This window comes from Hetaerina americana, unplaced genomic scaffold, assembly GCF_022747635.1.
Source record: "Hetaerina americana unplaced genomic scaffold, ioHetAmer1.1.p SCAF_4, whole genome shotgun sequence".
NCBI classification, from domain to species: domain Eukaryota; kingdom Metazoa; phylum Arthropoda; class Insecta; order Odonata; family Calopterygidae; genus Hetaerina; species Hetaerina americana.
In genome coordinates this window covers 95,925,882-95,946,149 of record NW_027286985.1, presented here as the reverse complement: position 1 = coordinate 95,946,149, position 20,268 = coordinate 95,925,882, and the positions used below count along the sequence as shown (strand labels likewise).

General features: G+C 43.5%; 1 protein-coding gene across 2 annotated transcripts in view; it reads right to left on the bottom strand.

Annotated features, from left to right (window-relative positions):
• Nucleotides 1-20,268, bottom strand: part of LOC139692589 (scoloptoxin SSD14-like) — a 79,358-nt gene that overhangs the window by 50,189 nt on the left and 8,901 nt on the right. Inside the window, exon 1 of one of the 2 annotated variants that reach the window (XM_071590856.1) lies at nucleotides 19,489-19,665. The exons of the other annotated variant lie outside the window; for it this stretch is intronic. Within the exon in view, the coding sequence (XP_071446957.1) occupies nucleotides 19,489-19,601 (113 nt within the window). The 5' untranslated portion in view covers nucleotides 19,602-19,665. Of the gene's footprint in view, nucleotides 1-19,488; nucleotides 19,666-20,268 lie in introns of those variants that run through there. 2 annotated transcript variants of the gene reach the window in all.

The window sequence follows — 20,268 nt, the reverse complement described above, 5'->3', positions numbered from 1 at the left end:
TTCATGAAATTGTTAAACACCATCTGCATTATGCAAAAATTTGTGCAAGATGGGTCCCTCGCGTATCTCAATGAGCTGGCGGCGAAGGACTATGCAGCAGGAATACAGAAACTTGTCACACGTTATGACAAATGCCTTAATTTGCTTGGAGATTATGTTGAGAAGTAGTTTAAAGTATCCTCTTTCAAATAAAATTTTTTATGTTTGTTAATATTTACTTTTGTGTCTTTATTTCACGAACGGGTACTACTTTCCGGATGACCCTCGTATAAACACACATTTTGCGTTAAATATTTCTTATTTGAACATATTGCCTTCAGTGAGGTTGTCGTCTTGAAATACGGCCATCTACTTAGCGTTCACTTATCATTCTAAAAGCAAACAAAAACCATAAAGATTATATTAATACGTATCGCGGAATAATTCTCATTAATCACGGAGTAGCAGAGGATTTTCAAAACGGTGACTCTAATTACGCTTTAACATCCGACCGAAAATGTATGATTGCACTAGATGTACTTGGATTAAGGATACTTATAAAAGAGAAACCAAGGAAAACCACTTCATTTAAGATAAAGCCTTTGTATTCTTTTAAAACAGCAGCTGATAAATATCGTCCTTACACAAAACCTTGGCATCACCGACGCCATTTCCATGCATTCATGGCAATATTATGAATATACGTCCTCCGTGACTGACAACTAAAGACGCATATTTTCACAGTAAATTAACCACTTCTATTATTAGAGAATCATCATGGCTATTATAAACATACGGTTGTGAATAATAAAAAAACTAACATTCAGGGAAAAGCTCCCATTACCCATGCAGTCATTTAATAAACAGCCAGAAAGCATCATACCAGAAAAAGGTCAGTGATCACAGACTTTATTCGGATAGACCTGAATCCTGAAGGCGGCAGATATTTTTCAACAGTATCCCGATCCCTACTTGAGGTGCTAGATGAAGGAACGAATATAAGTGGGAGCTGATCAAGTCAATTCGATATGCGGATGGCCAAGATTTAGTCAGCCAGTCAGCCAGCACTGATTCTGTAATGTATCAATTAGCGCATTTCAGTGTCAGTACGATAGGTTAGGCATGGAAATCAATCATAGAAAATGGAAGGTAAAGTGATTCTCAAGGAATAGAAAGGCTAGAAGAAAGTTTGGGGGCAGTTGAACTGGGACAGGTAGAATAGTTCACCTATCTAAAGAGTATTTAATTAGGGTGAAAATTAGTAGGAACATATACGGTGAAGAAGCTTTTAGAAAGAGGAGAGTATGGCAGGAACCATCATTAAATATTTAAAAGAAAAGAATATAGAATACTTTAATTTTGAGTTTAGGATTGCGATGCGGAAATTTGATCGGAGAGGAAAGCGAATAAGTGCAAATGGGAGGCATTTGAGGGGATCGGGATTGTGCGGTGGCTAACGTACTGGCTTTCCGCCGAGAGGGCCCGGTTTCGAATCTTGGAGGTGACAGATGTTTTTCAGTGGTATCCCGATCCCTACTTGAGGTGCTTTATGGAGGGCACTTTGAGTGAGTACGCCGTCCGTCGGATGGGACGTTAAGCTGCGGACCCTTTGGCGCCTTTCGTAAAAAGTAGGCTTATGCCAACGCCGGGTTTCTCTCCACCCTTCATCCATTGCTATACATCCCTAATGGCACAAATGACCTCAGCTGTCAGTCGCCTCCCCTAAAAATTGCTACGTATACACTTTACACCACCGGAGTCATGATATGTTATCGTTAATCAACAATTTGAAGAAGAATTATTTGTATTAGGAAGCCAATCTGCTTGATTACACTTAGCGTAATCAAATGTTACTATGAATTTTCGCTAATTTGATTTTTGGATTGCGCCCGGTCAGATAGTAAATATTTATTGCGGTTCTTCCATAGCACAAACGGAACTTCTCCTTGTGTCGATCTTCTGTATTTTATCCTGTCTACAGGTACATATTCTTCTCCGGAATTCTTCCTCCGGAGACTTCTGGTTCAAACGTTATTATCATCCTCGTATTTCGGCACTTTTTGAGCTTTTTGCTGGATGCCTGTGGCCATTTTTCACCTTCTTTCAGCACCCTATCGCGTCAAGAATTTCACAACCTGCATTAATAGGATCTAGGGAAGGGAAATAAGATGTGTAGAATCCTGAAGGGGGGACGTTGGACGCAACACCAAAATTGTCATTTATCAATGGGTTTTTTGAAAGAATAATTAGCTCCGTAATGTCCTATTTCAATTGATGTAACCATCAGAGGGGAGATTGCCATTTCCTGCATATATATCATGGATAAGGTAATAGTACCTCGGTATGCATTCTTAATCCGTTCCATGCCCTTAGACTTAAAAAATCAGAACTTATGCAAAACGAACTTTACCTCTAAGAAATTAAGGCTGAGCTATAAATACAGTCTCATGAAAAACGCCCCATCGGTATTGGCATAACATAAACTGATGGGTTGTATAAAATAATTGAAGAACAGCTTATTAATGAAATACATAAATACAAAAGCAATTAGATTTCATAAGTGGAAATTTACCAAACTGTAATTGCACTTTTCTGTTTCTTTTCCCTATTTCGAACTTATTAGCGATGAGCCAGATTCACTTCTATTAAAAATCTCTCCAAAGAACTTTCATTCTGCCTTCTCCTCAGGATGTTTCGAAAATTTGACTCTGTCTGGTCATTTTAGACAATTTCTATTTCGGATTGTTTGGCCTTTATTGGAGTTTGAGCAACTTGTCTTAAAAGTTTTTGACTTCTATCCATTTGGAAAAGATTCCCTTGATTCAATAAGGCGTGGGCCCCATCTATTTCCTCCGAGCCCGAAGAGAATGGGTCCATCTCTGTCATGTGCTCCTCCTCCTCAAGTTCCTGTCGCACCTTAGCGGTCAGCCCTTCCCTCCCTCTCTCTCTCCACTTACTCCTCTACATAACCGTCAATCACATCCTGATCAATGGCTTTGCTCAGAGAGACAAAATACTTTACTCAGGAACTGTTTCTGCACACAAACTCCTCCAAGCAGAGTTCATTGTCTCGTAGAAAATTTCCTGCCAGGCTTTAACACAAATTTAGCCCTGAGAGAGTTTTCGAAAGATCACTCTGATATCGTCCATTGCGCACTCATTGACAGAGGTCACTTCAAAGTGCCTCTGGAATGGTGATTAATGCAGAGTTTCTTGAAATTACTGATGAACTTCTCGCTGTTCCACAAGCTAAATAAGAGTCGTGGTCGGGGAGAGGAACTTAACATTGATAAAGTGGTCCAAACTCAGGAAGCCGGCGTACTAATCCCTAACAAGCTTGGAGGGCCTTCTTGACCAGGTTTATTGCCTCCAAATAACTTTTTTCACTCGGCCCAAACTTGACGCTGATTACCAAAGCCTTGGTGTTCGATCTCCTTACTAGAGGCAACGACAGTGTTTCCCGCCCGTATGTTTCATATAGGCCTTCGGGTTTTCAGAGCAGTAGTTCGACAGAGGCTTCGTGATTTGGAATTCCCACTTACATTGCTACAGAACAAGGGAGCCTGCCCTTCATTGACTTGTGCTCTTGTAATGCCTTCTCCCTCCTCCTTGTATAATACTTGCTGCTGGCATTTTCTCCCAAAACAGGCCTGTTTCGTCCCAATTAAAAACTTTTGGGGAACAGCACTCTCCAAAATCCTCTACGAATTTCCCGAACTCTTGTGACAAAATCATTGGCGCCGCATTTTTAACGGTGGCCATTGCTCCCTCTACATGCCTCCCAACGTACCCAGTATGCCAGTCCTCGTCTTAATAGTGATCAATTTGTCGTTGTATTGCTGGCTCCGAGCACTTCCCTTCCTTGGCTCTCCCCTGCCGTTTTCGCAAAAGATCGCCATGCATCGATATCGCCTTTTCTCAGATTATTCCCTCCGATACGCTATCGTCAGCATGTTTCTTCCGTTATCCAGATCAAAAGTAACTTATTGAGATGCTTCCATGTCCTTGATCTTTGCTTGGCAATCGATTTCACCCCTTTTCTAATGTTAGCAGATTTTAACTGCGTGTTTGTTTTTCTCAATCGTAGATACCGTCGTTCTCGGAGAACAGTATGCAGCAGCCAAGTCACGGATGTTCAGACACTCACCTTCATGCTTTTCAACAATCTCTTTTTCCACCTTCATGGGGATAATAACCATTTCCTTCGTTGCTTGGTTCTTATCAGTGACGTTCTTAGAACTCAAGTAAAGTGAATTTTTTTTATTTACGCGAAAAATAACAAAATCACGCGAAACTTCACATAAAGAGTAATGGCGCGAGTTTTTTGCTGAATGGTCGAAACTGTCACTCGGGCGGTCGTGAGCAGAGACGCCACATCTCACCCTCGCCCCTCCATCATCCCCCCTTCTTCCCCCCCATCGCCCCCCTCCCCAAAAGACGACCGACACTAAGGACGGGCGTGCGCGCACGTGATTTTCCATAGCCCCCGCCCTTGGGGTCGGCTTTTGTTCAGTTTTGGAGGGGGTAAGTTCTGAGGGGGGGAGGTGGGGGCTCTGAGTCGTGGGTTTGCCTCGAAGGAGGTAGAAACGGATTGTGCGCTACGTCTTGTCACAGTTAACTCACGCGCGTCGTATTCCAAGCAAAGGCCGGGTACCAAACAAAATTTCGCGCCCAAACAGGATAAGTTTCAAGTTGGTCTTACTCTAAAGCGAAAGCATACCGAGGCACCACTGTAATGATGCCCATTTAGTCGCCTTTTCCTCTCTCTCTATTTACTTACTCCGTTTGAGTCACTTTGTTACCATTTCCAAACGATCATGGGTCAAGACGTGACCTGCACTCGGTGTGCGCATGCTTTTTATTTGCCTCCAGACATTTGTCGATTACCTTGGCCTTCAACGTTCCCATTGGTGTTCACAGCGCATTGACTTATCTCACTTTGGTAGTTCCCTTGCTTCGTTCTTCCCTCCCCCTCTACTTTTGGCACAAAATGCACTGCTGCACCCAGATCACGCAGGCGAGCACATGCCTATGGTCAGCTTTGGCTCCATTCGGGTAACGAGGGGTCGTATTCGTGCGGTGGTTGTGGCAGGACGAGGGTTGCGGGAAATAGGAGCCACGAATTTGGCGATCACTCACGCGTGCGTGCTCTTGCCACGAGTGGGGTGTAGAAGATGGGGCGGGGGATTGCTTGATTCATTTTCCCTAGTTTTCATGATAGCGTTCTTTCTTCACCGTTCTTATCATGTTTCCTCTTTAAGTTTTTGTGCATTTTCGTGTCTTAACTTTTGCATTTTCCCCATTTACAAAACCTTCGGGTTTCCCAAACTGCAGGTCGTCACCAATTTTTCCTGCAAAAATTAACATATCCGCGTTTTTTTTAACAATTCACCCCCAGCACTCGGTTAATTCCATCCCCATTTCCAGTTGTGTGGCATTAAGGGATTATAACAATTTCTAGATCGGTCCATCTGCGCATTCCTCCTTAGGGAAATCTTGTTCATGTTTAGAGAAGAGGAGAAACTCGGCGAAGGTTGCTCCTCCACCGAACATTACTGCAGATTCTTTTAATGATGGAAACTGCTAAACCCACATCTGAAGGATTTTGGGATTCTGCTGCAGAGCAAATATTGCTTTATTACTTTTTCTTCCATTGTGCGCACCGCGATGGGATTCACCGTTGTCCAACTCTTCGTTCATTTTGATTCACATTTATTCAATCGGGCACATTACTAACATTAATGACGTTATTTAGGGCATTCGTATTTTAAAATAATCCTGTACCTCATTACTGCTATCACACACCCAACGTTTTCTACGTTTACATTTAAAAATAAATGCAGTGTACGAAGTAACTTTTCAAGTTACTTTGAGTAGCAAAAAGTGCTTTTGAGTAAGAATTAGATTCATCGGCTCATGCAGTGTCGTAATGAGGCTCGCCGCGAGGTATTCCTTCGCACCAACCGTTCCACGCGAACCCCGCTGAATCCGGGAACGCCGGGGTTCGAGGGACAGGTTGTGCGTGCCGCAATTCTATTTTCGTTATTTTCATTAGTATTTTGTTTCGTGCCTGGTGACCCAGTAGAGCGCTCTGCCCTCGACGCTGACGCCACGTTACAAACGTAAGTTTTTCGTTCGTAATTTAAAGAGTCAAGGCAACGCGATGGATCTTCCAGTGGGAGCGGGGAAAAAAATCAACAAGGCTTCTGCTAAGTCAATTTTACGGTTTTCGACATTTTTCGTGATGACACGTTGGCACTCGCGAATTTTCAATATTTCAGTATCCGTCTAAATGGACGAGCGATTCTTGAGGCCAAGAATGCCGGCGACGACCACTTGTGCGACTCCGCAGGACAATTTCGGACGTAATTCCGCCCTTCGTCACCACCCTTTGATATCCTCAAAGGCATGCGTCGGAGGGGGTAGCAGGTGTTGCTGGCTTCGTGTTAAGTTTGGCGTTTTCATTTCTCGAAGCGTTTCACTCCGTTCCCCGCCGCACTCCGGGTCACCTTGAGTGAGCGAGGCAGCGATCGTCTTTTTGGCCGGTCTGCGATAAAAAAGGCGATCGGGAGGAGTGTTGAGGAGAGGAGAGGGAAAGGGGATGGGGGTGGGGGTGGAGGGGAGTGGGATAGCGGTTCGCCGGCCTTCGCGGGGAGCGCAGCGCTCCTCCTCTCCCGCGGGTCGAACGGAGGCTATCCGAAGACAGCGCGCACCGCTCAGCCCACGTGGGCCGCCGAAGAGCGGGCGGGCGTCCGGAGAGAAGCGCTCGTTCCCCAGCGTTGAGGCATCAATGAGCGGCAAGGGGGGGTGTGGTCTGAACGTGTAAGCCATCATTAGCTCGCTCCACTTATCCCGTTAATTACAAGCGCCGGGACAAATGCAGTAGAAGGAATGAACTCCATGACGGGCAGAAAAAAACGAGAATTACTTGTTTGCGACTGCAACAATAAGTCGAAGTAAAGAAATGAAATAAATGTCTGAGTCTGCATTGAAAATTAATTAAGAAATAACATAGACTTGAGCCAAACAAATGTGCAAGTTTTTACATAAGAATTTAATTGATTTCAGAAATATTAAACAACATATTCTCCCAAAATCATATCTGTAGAGTTATCCGGGGCGATGAAAGTCAATTTCTCTTCATCCATTTGGGTGGACGCGTTAAATCAACTAGGATGTGCAAAGGGACTCCAACTGTGGCCACGTGTCTCTCATGAAGAAAGGACGTTCTTATTTAAATTGTTCGTAATTATGAAAAGGTAATTAATCTTTACCAAACTTCATCAGTATCTTTTTATCTTCGACTACTTCAGACTTGCATTTTTCAAAGTAAACTCAAGCGTGTTACCATTTATTGAGTTAGTATATGCAACGAGATTCCTAATCTATCTGCGCGATATTAACCCATGTTTACCTTTACATTTTTTACCATGTTTACCTTTACATTTCCAAAGATGTTCATTATATTTATTGGCGAAATAAGAGAATCGAAAACCCAACTCCTGCGATCTCTTCCCGAACGTCCCCAGACGGGAGCCAACCCGGGTTCGTTCATAATGCGTATAGCCGTAGCGGTTATCTGGTTGGGGGTTACCGTGGCCAACGTGAGGAATACGTAGAACGAGATGGCTCATACTTGCCGTAGCGTCGCTCCGTACTCGTCTAACTCTCCCGTGATTTTTGACGCGGTGGTAACAATTAAAACTCTCCGCGCCGGTACATCAAATGTCACACAATAGACGCACCGCGAGTGGTTTTGTTCAGCGTTGACAGGGACGAGGTGAAATGCAAAATGACCCGGGGCGGACGAAACCCCGAAATTCGAAATTTACATACGAAATTAATTGTTATATGACCATTACATTACGCTTAATTAATATGTCAGTTGATTATCATCAAACTTTTACCCGTCAATAAAAGAGGTCGGATATTGATGTAAAGTGTGCCCGGGAAGCATTGAAAAATATTTGCTCCCATATAAGTGGAGTGAAAACACTTCGTAGCCGGGAAAAACGCTTTGCCAGGTGTGCGATATAGGTTAATTTAATCTCATTCGAGAGATTTCCATTCTCTCTCCTTCGCTCTCGGAAAGTTATCGGTCAAACCGTGAAGAATGATGATTGCACGATTCTTTGGCGCCGCTTATCTCGCTAGACTCTGGCCGACTTTCGCGTTCGTTCCTACCGGGAGGAAATACAATTGCCTCATCTCTTAAATGGGATCAATGCACTCGGGCGACCAAACAAATCCCTCTCCCCCTAGAAAATGCCTCTCCACACCCCACCCTAGGGATAGGGTCAAGGAATGCGGGACAGGTTGTTACCATCTGCATATGTCATTTGTTTCTCTGAGTGTGTGTGCATATATATATATATATATATATATATATATATATATATACATATATATATACATATATATAAGTACACAATGTGATCAAACCACCTTCCTCTGAGAAAGAAGGAACTGCTTCCGGGGAAAGGTTCCTTCTTACCCCAGAGGAAGGTGGTTTGGTCAACGGAGATTTGGAATACGTGTGAGTTTCATTTGTATGTGTTTTTGTTGGCTATCTCACTTCTTCATTTAAATTATTATTCACATCCTTGAGACCCTCCTTCAAGATATACTACATACACATAAACACACATACATATACAATATATACACTTATACACACCTACATATGCTATATGTATAAAGACGTGTATAGACAATTTGAAAGGGTTTGTAGGTGCTGATAACCCCTAGACATAGGCTGACCAGAGCTTTGAGAATTGGTCCAGGTATCGATATCGACCGATAGGTCAAAGGACAGGAGCCAGAAGAATGATAAATCAGGACAGCGGCAGGCATGAACTTTGCTTGCGACTTAATTGATCGGATGGGCGGTACGTGGCGAGGTCCGCGACAGGGGGACCAGGGATGGGGAGGCGAGGAAATGAGATCGCCTCCATCGAAACCACGACGAAGGGAGGGTGGCACCTCGTCAGGTGGGGGGAGGGGCTTACTTAAAAAGACGGATTCAAAGGGGAGGCGGGGCCGCCTCATCCGCATGGTAACAAGACAACCAAGTGGTGCGCTGCACTCCCGGAGTCAGGCAACCACCACCTCCCTTACCCCTCTCCCCGTCTCCGCGCCTTTGTTCATAACCTTGACCTCCTCTCTACCCGTGCTGTCCCTAAACATTGCGCAAACACATACGTGCAAGTTTTTAATGTACATTAATTTATGTAATTAATTTAATGTACATATGTATAAATTAATATATATATATATATATATATATATATATATATATATATATATATATATATATATAATATATATGTGTGTGTGTGTGTGTGTGTGTATGTATGCATGTGTGTGTGTGTGTTTACATATATTAATATATCCTCAATCACATTCTTAAAAGTCATACTGGCAGTTAGAGTACTGTGAATCCATCTTTCCTGACTCTTTTTGATTTATCCCAGCAGTTCCCTCTCTTCCTGCATACCTAGCACTTCCTAGTTTGTTTACATTTCAGCCCACTTCACCTTCTCCATCATTATCCACACCCACATTTCAAAAGCCTCCAATCTACGTCTATCCTCCTGCTTCAAAGACCACGTTTTTGCGACCCATGAAACTGCGTTCCATATCAAAGTTTTGGCAAGGCTTTTCTTAACATCCTTACTCAACTTCCCTGTCATTAATTTCCTCTTCCTTGTGGATGCTTCTTTGCCTAAATCAATTCGTCTCTTTAAGTCCATACTTCGTTGACAATTTTGGTCCAAAACGCTTATGGGATAAGTAACATATTTCACTTGCTCTAGTTTTTGCCCTCCTATTTTAACGTTTAGCTTAGCCTTTCCCTTATTGGAAAACCGAATAACTTTTGTTTTATTTTGACTGACTATTCAATGCACTGACAAATGCTTGCACCCCTTAGCTGATGAAAAAATATGAGCTTCATTATCAGTAAACATACTTGATGTTATTAATTCTTCGCCGACTTTAATTCCTTTCTCCAGTTCTTCCCATGCCTCTTTAATTATTTCCTTCGCATATACAAGGTCTGTACCAAAAGTTTTAAGACTTTTTTCCCGCATATACGGGCGGGAGGGCGGTGGTTTCTCTGGCTGGATTCGAGGGAGGGGAGTCTCAGGAAAGGCTGGTGACCGGTGGTAGTTGGCTCCCAGCTTTTCTAGACTGCAGATCATTTGTTTAAGAAACCCCTACAATGTGACCTCACTACGCTCCGTCATGAACCGGTTATTGTAACAGTGCTACGCCATCAAATTTTTCATGAAACTGGGCGAAACCGGGTAAGGAACTCAAGACATGCTCAAGACAGCTTATGGGTATAACGCCATGGGTAGATCGGGTGTTTTAGAATGGCACAAGTTGTTTCGGGAGGGTAGAGATGATGTTGAAGGCGCCGAACATTCAGGACATCCTTTGACCACAAGAAGTGACAAAAATCTTGCAAGAGTGAAGGGACAAAAAATCTTGCTATGTTGGACAGGGGTCGCAGATTAAGTGTCCGCGTGGTTTCGGATGAACTTGATTTCCCTAAACGTGGTGCGCATCGACTTGTAACCGAAAACATGGGCATGAGAAAGGTGTATGCGAAGTTGATGCCACGAGTGCTCTCGAACGAACAAAAGGAAATTCGCACACGGATCTACCAAGAGCTTCTCTCACGGTAAGTGGGTGCACAAGGGTGCTACTTCGAAGGTTTTTGACTGAATGTATCGATTCTGGCAATAAATGTTTTCTAATCGACGCAGTCCTACTACTTTTGGGACAGGCATTGGCTATCATGTTAACAACTTAAAATACTTAATATTCTTCTATAAAATATTTTATTCTTGTTTATTTCTACTCTTGTTACATCTCCTATTGAACCGCTGTCATAATGCCTTCGTGAGTGCCTATTTCGATCCTGAACTGAGTATGAGCGCTGTAACCACGTTAGACACTAATAAAATACCACTAATGCTTAAAATATTTTTCTTTAATGTAGTATTTAACTCCTACATATCTGAGTCTATTTTCGGGTCAAAACATCTTTTGCCTGGAAGATACATGAATAGGAGGGGGGGGGGCAACATCAAGAACGAGAGATTTCAGAAAATATAGTCAGTTCCTGCATTAACAGTTTCGTCTCTTACTTAGATGGCAACTTTCTTGTTTCCGATTCTTTTTCCCACCTTCCTTCACTTTTTGTAGCGTTTAGTGTGTATAATCGCTGCTGTGTTCTTTTATCGAATGGATGCTTAGTATTACGCCGCGAGAGAGCACCACTCGTTCCTTTTCATCCGGGATGCGAAATAATTACCACTTTGACCTATTTACTGCATACATACACTGTTCGACATGCTAGCTTGATGACTCCAGATCGGGAAAATGTATCCCGGTTAGAGGAAATGGTAACATGGCCGCCTGTAGGCAGGGAGATAGCAGAGAAAATTGTTCGAGAATTCATGATATCCATTAGGTTTTAAGATGACATAGTTTTTGTTTGCAAGTAAGGCAAGAGGTTAGTAATCACTGCCGACCGCATTTAAAAATGATTGCGATAGCAATTGGATGAGAATAGTGGCAAAAAACAAAGGTTATGAACGTTTTGAGGAAGAGGAAAGCCCATGTCCACCTTTAAAATATGAGAGCAAACATTAAAGTGGATGGAGCATGGTACCTATCTTCGTAGTTGTTTTAACCATGACGATCAAATTGGTAAGGACATAAGAAGATGAATTGTATAAATTAAAAAAGGTTTCGCACGAAGGATTAAATCGATGACTAGGGTGTTAAGTTGACAAGGGTGTTAAGAAAAGGCTCATAAAAACTTGGACGTGGAGTGTTTTTGTACTCGAGGAAACATGCTCGTCATACATGTAGCAAGATGATAGGCGTAGATTGGAGGCTTCTGAAACGTGAATGAGGAGAAGGTGAAGTGGACAAAAAGGAAAACAAATGAGGAAGTGCTGGGTATGATGGGGGATGAGAGGGGATTGTTGGGAGGAATCTAAAGGAGACAGGAAAGATGGAGTCTAGGTGTTTTGATTGGGAATATTGGGATGCTGAAGAAAATGGTAGAGGGGATGATTTTAGGCAAACGAGAGAGTGGTAGTAGGCAAAGGATATTCATGTTGGACGGAATGAAGAGGGATAGAAAGTCATCTTACGTACCGACACCTTGAACTCTGAACTCATTGCCGAATCCATGACCGATTCAAATAAATTAACTGTGAAACTATACCCTTAGGTTTCCTTTCTCATGAAGATTAATTCCTCCTGAAGCTAATGCTTAAGGAGGAATCTTTTCGTCGAGAGACCTATATTCTGTTCACTCAAATGTCCCCGTAATGATAGCTTTAAGAGGAAATGTAGAGTATCGCGGCGGAGGCGAATGCTGTGGAGGTGGCTGGGCGAGTAGGGGAAGGGATAAAAGGAGGGGGGCACTTGATTGGAAGGAAGGGGTGCCGAGAAGGAGAAGCCAGTGGCGGCGGGCAATGCCCTCTCTTCCCCCCCCCCTTCGGCGAGGGCATTCGTTCTAGAACGGGCGACAGTGGACGGCTCTTCAGGGGAGGGTGCCTTGTGGGATTCACTCGTGGTACCTACCACCATCCGTGCAGAGTGGTGCTAATATGGGGGGGGGGGGTGCTGTGGTTAACCGTCAAGGAACTGTAGTGCAATGATGACACGCCTCCCTAACTTCGACTCGTTCCGAACACCCCATACCCGCCCGTGCTCTTTCTCCCTTCCAATTTTCTTCGGATCTCCATCTCCTTAACTAATCATATTGTCTTTCCCATGAATGTGAACTGAACGTCTTTTTTGCAGTGAATTTATTTTTTTGTTGATTTATATAGTTAGCTTTTGTTTTTGTGCGTTAAGTTTTTTATGTCACTTTTTTATTCTTTGCTATTTGTCCAATATCGTTGGTGTGATGCTTGTTTTGGACTAAATAAATAAAGGCACACGCTCTCCCCGCAGCCGTCGCCCCGCGTGACCTGCAGCGATTGGAGGGGACACGCCGGCCAACCTGGTCCCCATGCCGCTAGTCACGTGTCAAGCGCGGCCCGAGGTCAATGTTGCATTTGATACACTCAATCGATCGATTATCGGAAAGGGTCTGGCTCAAGCGTGGAAGAGGGAAGGAATCGAGAAATCATGATTTGCCTAAATACAGCAGAATAAAGTATTAAAAATAAATCTCTCTTCATCATCATAATATCCGCCAATTTCTCGGAGCAATCAATTTAATTAAACATTATTAACAAGAAGGCTATCTTTAAAAACTCAGTATTAGAAGATTAAATATTAGGAAACTAACGAGTAGATATCTTATATTTTTGGCGATAGACATTTTGAGCCTTTTGCTCCTGGTCGCCACTAGAATGCAACGAGTCGCGATCCGAATGAGCATTGCTCGGGTAGATTCTGCGGACGAGCGAATTAGGAACCGCTTTCACTCATTCATTTACTTTAACCTCAGCTGTTAAACTCTTCGTCAGTTATGAATTCGGCGAAATGGCATGTAGTTCTGCCCACTGCCCATCCCGACTCTGGCGCTATTTTCCTGGAGTACAATTGTGGCGCAAGTATGCTTTCTCACTCGAAATCTATCGCCCAGTGATTGATCGTCTCAGAGCTCACGGCGTTATTCATTTATCTTTCTCCATGTTATGATGTTTAAAACGTAAAACGACTATTTCCGTTTTGGGTCGAGGAGACCCACAAAAATTATTTTTTGTCAATGAGAAGGCCTTCATAATTTTACCTATTCGCAGCAAAAAATTGAGCTGTTCCTGAAATTGACTATGCTGAGTCGAATGAAAACCTTAAAACTTGAAATATTTTTTATCTAGTTTCTTGAATACTAAAGGTTCTCACTCAAGAAATTTTTATATGCAGTCCTCCTGGCGTATGATAGAAGTATTTCAGCGCTTCAAAGTCCTCGGGTACTTTTAGAAAAACCATAGCTTAAAATGCTCTAAAAGCCTCTGCCGTCACAACACGGTGTCTGCCTGACCTGGTCGAGGAGAGCCAGATGCGGATATGACACTGTTCAATAAGTTCTAGCACAGACGCCATTGCTAAAGTGAAATAGGTGAATCATCATTCTGAACTCTTTCATTTGTTGATGGATTTAGATACGCTTCACCGCCCTTACTACTAAATAAACGAATGAGAGATCGCTGTTTCTCTGCGGTGTATGTTGAAAGTGGAGCGGCTATGTTTACACTATTGTTTCGCCACATTGTTGCGTTTTGGTATCATGCTGCCAGTCGTAGGTCACTCATCATGAAACCATGTCTATCCCTTTGGGAAACGTAAATGGGTGCTGGAACGATGTTTCACAATTGTAGCGCAGTTTTAAGACTACCACTTGACTCACCCTCGTACCTGAATCCACAAGCGAATTTGAATCATGGTGTTTGGGTGACTCATTCCTTTCCGATCATTTTTTGCATTCTGTTTGGATTGCCTACGGATAGAAAGCACGCATCAAATGGTCGTCGTCAGTGGCGAGTCTTGGGGGAGTATCTGCCGGTCGTAATCGACCTCTCAACCATGACCACCGCCTCAGATACTCGGCAGACTCTCTTGAGTATCCAAGTGGTCATGCCTCAAACCCTCTGCCCTTCAGCGCACAGGCGCGGGCGTCCTCGGAACTGGAGGTGGGCGGGGGAGGATAGGGAGGGGGTTGTTTACACCGGTGACCCCGCGGTGGGCACATTAACCGTCGCCCTGAATATCGAGCGGGCTGGTTGTCCGTTGGCGTGGGAAGGCATCGCAGTCGCCGGGCAAGGAGTGTCGCTCGGCTTGAAAGCAGGAGATAGGCGCGGCGATAGGGCTGTTCCGCGCACATATTGAATCTGACCTCGCATTCGTCGAGCGTGAGACTTCCATCATCGAACGAAGGAAAAAAATGAGGGCAAAACGTTTTTATCTATTTCAGTTAGGAAAAGGAAACACGTGATGTCATTGGAGAGAGATACGTCGACTATTTTAATGGCAGGCGCTCATATCACACCGGTTTATCGCTGTAATTAGTCTGGACGGACTGAAAAATACCCCAAAGTCCTCCCAAGGTCAGCATGGAGGGCGACTGATTGTAAGAGCCTAAGGCGTTATCCCTCCGTTCGTATGTGAATGTTGGTCATTCAATAATTGGAACTAAGATAGACACGAAGATGCAGAGTAATTCTTCATACGCCGCCACATGAATCTATTTTCCATCTAAAACCTTTTGCTCCATGAGAGTGGAGTCTGTGTTTTATGAGCTCAGCGTTGTAATATCCCTTCAGTAATTTCCTTTCAGAAACGACATACACTGTTTGGATATACATTCCTTCACGCGGCGCTCTTTGAAAAATATATAAATGAAGGGATAGACAGAAAATAGAACACAAAATTAATCACAAAAGCATATAAAAAAGTCATTCCATCAGATTCAATTATGATTTGCTTCATACGACAAGTCCTACCACTCATTTGACTATAGAGAATTTTGCATCCATCTTCTTGATTTATTTCTCATTCAGTAAGGAAATGAAAACAACCTGAAATTTGGCCTTGAGTTCTAATACTGTGACTACGGCACTAATGTTGAGAGTATTCAGCCCAAGTCACTAATGTGGTGATTATATGAAGAGCACGACTGATGCTGAATAGGATTCCATGGCTGCAGCAACCGAGTCATTCTGAGGCGCCGCCGAATCCTTCACGGAATACGGAATGTGCGCTTGCCATCGATCGCCCACACACAGGCATGCGGTGCGCGGGGAGAAAAGCAATCAGGGCAAAAGGGCGTGTGTGTGTGTGTCGTCTCAGAGGCGAGGGTTTACAGATGAGGGGCGAAGATCTATGTATGGGCGAGTGGGCGCTGTGGTCCATTCAAAATATTCTCAGAGCAACATTACGCATTTTCGGGCATATTGATACCGGACGGAGGCTGTTCAATAATGAGTGGTTATACATGCACATCATTTGTTCAAAATTTTAATTTTATGTTACTAAAGCGTCACCATCACTCACAACCTCTCCTGGGTGAAATAAATACATGGACAATGTGGATGAGTTAGCAAAAAATTAGAACTTATTAGGAGAGTGTTGGGTAAATGTGATGAAAAGGTCAAAGATAAATGCTATCTTTCGCTGCTTAGGCCTCATTTAGAATATGCTGCTAGTACGTATATGGGATCCTCATGAAGGTGCATTGATTGCCGAATTGCATCACTTGCAGCGTAGAGTAGCTAGATTTTTAAACGTTGTCATGATAAATTTACTACCATATGCAAAATATCAGAGCAGATAGGCTGGGAATCACTTACGGAGCAAAGGCTTAATTACAGATTATATCTCTTGCATAAATTAGAAAGGCGCCTCTCTAGCAATGATGTTGAAAATGAATTATCATCCCCATCGTACATCGGTATGACGTGATTAATATTAGAAAGCTTAAGCGTAGAACAAATAGAATTAAGATGTCATTCTTTCCACGAACGATAATGGATCAGAATAACATCGACCGATCGCGGTAGGGTCACATTCTGGCCAAAATTAGTCTGGTGTGTATTCACCCCTTGCCGCGCACCCTTGCGGAGGCTTGCTGGGTACTAAAATATCTAAAGGATGTCTCTTTATCAATGATGTTGAAAATGTATTATTATTCCCATTGTACAACGGCAGGCGAGATAATGTCAATACAATTAGAGATTAAGTGTAGAACAGATATATTTAAGATTCCATTTTTCCATCGATCTATAGGGGATCAGAGTAAAATAAGTTTTCCCGACCGCGGTAGGGGGAAAAACATTTTAGGTCAAAATTAGTCTGTTGTGTAATCAACCCACGGCCTCACAACACCAGCGGTGGCTTGCGGCGTAGCTTGTAAATAAATAAGTGACATTGATTTTACTCCAGCATTCCGTCAGTGGCAGGATAAAACAATTATGATCATTCTTTATTGTGAAAGCCATCGTAGAAGTTTCCTACTTTCACGAGCGAGCGGAACTTGGAGACGTTGTTTCAATGCCTATCCTAATGTGAGGTCCTAGAACGAATGCTGGCCGATGGATTAGCCTGAACAGAAGACTTCTTCGGTTGGAGAACCTTGACTTTCTTTTGAACGTAGGACGGCGTCGTTCTGCCAAGCAGTAAAACCCAAGGCCGAAATTCGTCTGATATTTATTTCACGTCACAAAAGTGGAAGGATTCCCGATATTCTCAAGGGGTTCAATGGTTTACACTCAGCCTCCAAATTTTCCTCGCCCTTGTGAAATCCTGACGGCGATGGCTTCCTCCACAAGCGACGTATGCCTTCTTCCACGAGTGTGCTCCGCTTCTGAATAATCAGCCACTCTTGACGTGGACAAGGTGACGCTCGTGGGGCAATCATCGACAAAATTACTGACCTTGGGAAAGGCACTTTTCGAATCAATGGTGCGTCAGAGATAGTCGATGTCGACGTTACTCCGATCTACCTTTAATTTGCCATCAACCTATTTCACTTGAAAACAGGTTTATTTGTGAAATAAAACTTCATATGATGGAATATTTTGCTAAATTGACGCAAAAAACCCCACCCCTTCACTATTGTATCAGAATTGCGGCCAATATCAACGAATTGGAAAGTGACTTTGACTGCCATCTATTTAAAAAGCTCTGCACTTTTAGCCACGATACGCGGGATGACGCGTATTTTTTTAAGATTTCGCCGTTAGAGGGCCTTACGCCTCTCTTCTTGGCATCAACTCAAATGACTCGTTCAAAATATGTTTCTCCGCCCCGAGCACACTCTCATGGATTAGCGCTTATCCGGAGTATGGAGTCAGTTGTTAGGAAGCACGCGAATCTATGGGTCATTCTCCTTCATAATTGATCGGTAGACGCCAATCAGAGAAAATTTCACGGGCTCAACATGGAAGTGGCCTGGACTTATTTAAATTATATTAGAATTAACGCACTAAAACAATAAAGGTAACCAGGAGTTTGGTAAAAGCCAACTTATTAAATTCCTTCTTTCAGAGCGTCTTCACCAATGCCTCACCGAATGTCTGTGATAGCTTACCAAATCGTTACCGCCAACCGATGCCCAAAATTGAAATTTCATATACTAGAATAGAAGGTTTGTTGAAAAATTTTAAGCTAATAAATCCTTCTTGCCTGATCAAATACCCGGTCATATATTTTGGGAACTAGCGTCGGCAATCGTGACCTATACAGATTTCATATTTAAGAAATCACTAGTAGATCACAAGGTTCCCAGTGACTGGAAAATGTCACACCTAAATTTAAAACGGAGACAAGTAGGAATCAAGCAATTACATATCTATTTCCCTCACATCCATATCATGCAAGGCCATGGAAGATATATGTAGTTATGCCAGTAGCTCGACAATGAGGCACATTTATAATCAGGTGTTACTGATGAAAAAACAGCAATGATTTCCGAAATGGAATTTTTTAAGCATTTTTAAAAATTAATTTGTACTCTGCTATCCAACGCTAGGGTGTGAATAAACACCAGACTATAAATCTTTGGACGCAGTTTTGCTTGATTTTAAAAAAGGGTTTTGACAAAGTACCCAATAGTAAACTACTGAATAAGCTGGAAGCATATGGCGTAGATAAAATATCCTTGATTGATTAAAGACTTTTTGAATGGTTGGGTACAAAGAGTAGTGACAGATGTAGTTAGCTATAATGCAGTAGAAGTCACTTCAGGTGTTCCCTAGGGAGGTTTCATTGGACCTCTTTTATTCCTTAATTACGTTGACGACATTGACTCCATAGTCACTAGTAAGATACGTTTATTTGCCGACGATTGATGTTTCCCAGGCTAGCTGCTCTCATATACTTTCCTGAAGTAGGAGTCACAAAATATTTATTTGGTAGTTGTGTCCAACCAAAACCTACCTTAACCGGTATATTACCTAATAATAATATGTACGATCCAGAGAACCCATCGAAGGAAGGTAATAAAGAAAACAGAAACACGAAAGTAATTTCAAATTAGACGGGTTAATTACGTTGACGTTTATGTTTACCTGTGAAACGCTAATTGCATGAATTCATGGCTGGCGCCGTTTTACAGGCTGTATCTCGATTTCTAGAGTCAGCTTGGCCTGGTTAGACACGGACACGGTCGTCGTCGCGTCGTCGTGATATTTCCGTCCTGATTGAATGCCGACCGTGGCGACACGTCCGGTCAGTGTCGTGGGCGCGTCTCGGAATTCGTGCGCAAGGAGATATACTTCCAACAATCACACTGTTTCCTTTCAGGCTCATCCCTTCCACGTTCTCGCCGAAGCGGGGGGGGGGGGAAGAACGAGGTATCTAAGTAATCAGACCACTAGCGACAGAATCATTACGAATAGCCGCGGCGATTCTCCTTCGATTTACCTCCCATGAAATGAACGAACGGAGGCGCCACAGTATCTCCGGCGAGCTACCCCCCGCGAAGGAATCGGAACCGTGGGAAGGAATCGATTGCCGGGGAAGGAGACTTACGGTTGGCGGGCTTGCGGCACAGGACCCGGTGTCTCGTCGCCCGGTTCGGGTTCCAGCGTCTCCTTTAGGCGCCGACGCCTCGCAAGGCCCTCCACGGGGGTGCGTGGGGCCATTGGGGCCCGCCTCGCGCCCCTTCCCACCCCCTCGCCGTGACGCGCGCCCGGGTGCGCCGCGGTGTCTACCCCCGGCGACGTCGACCGCGGCAGCAGCAGTACCGCCTGGCGTCGCGTGGAGGGAACTAGCGCCGCTCCCAGGACGCACGTCCCACCCCTCCCCGCGGCTATGATGCACCGGCCCTTCGAAAGTCGGCGGGAGAATTTGGGGGATATCCACAATTCTTTTTTCAAGAGCCAGGGTAACAGGTGAACATTGCGTCCGTGGCAGAGTATAAAGGGACCAAAGAATGTCAATATATTAGGGATTTATGCGAAATGAAATTAAATCAACACTCTTGAGCAAAGCTGGATTCGAAATCATAATTATTCGAGGGCATGGCTCATGTGAACATCAGCTTCTATTATAATCTACATTGGCTCCGATTTGATGAGTACATATGTGTGTGTATGTACGTACATATATTTTTTCACGTTTTTCCAGAAATAGAAAGACAAAGCTTATAATTAAAATAAGAAGGTAAAAAGTACGGTATGTGGAATCGTTTACGGATCTCGGAAGTGTTTTGGAACAAAATGGTCAAAGTAGTAGGGGCATATGAAGAAGAATTGGGCGGAGAAGCTTTCTCAAGGAGGAGGGCATTGATGACATGGAAGTTAGACAAGG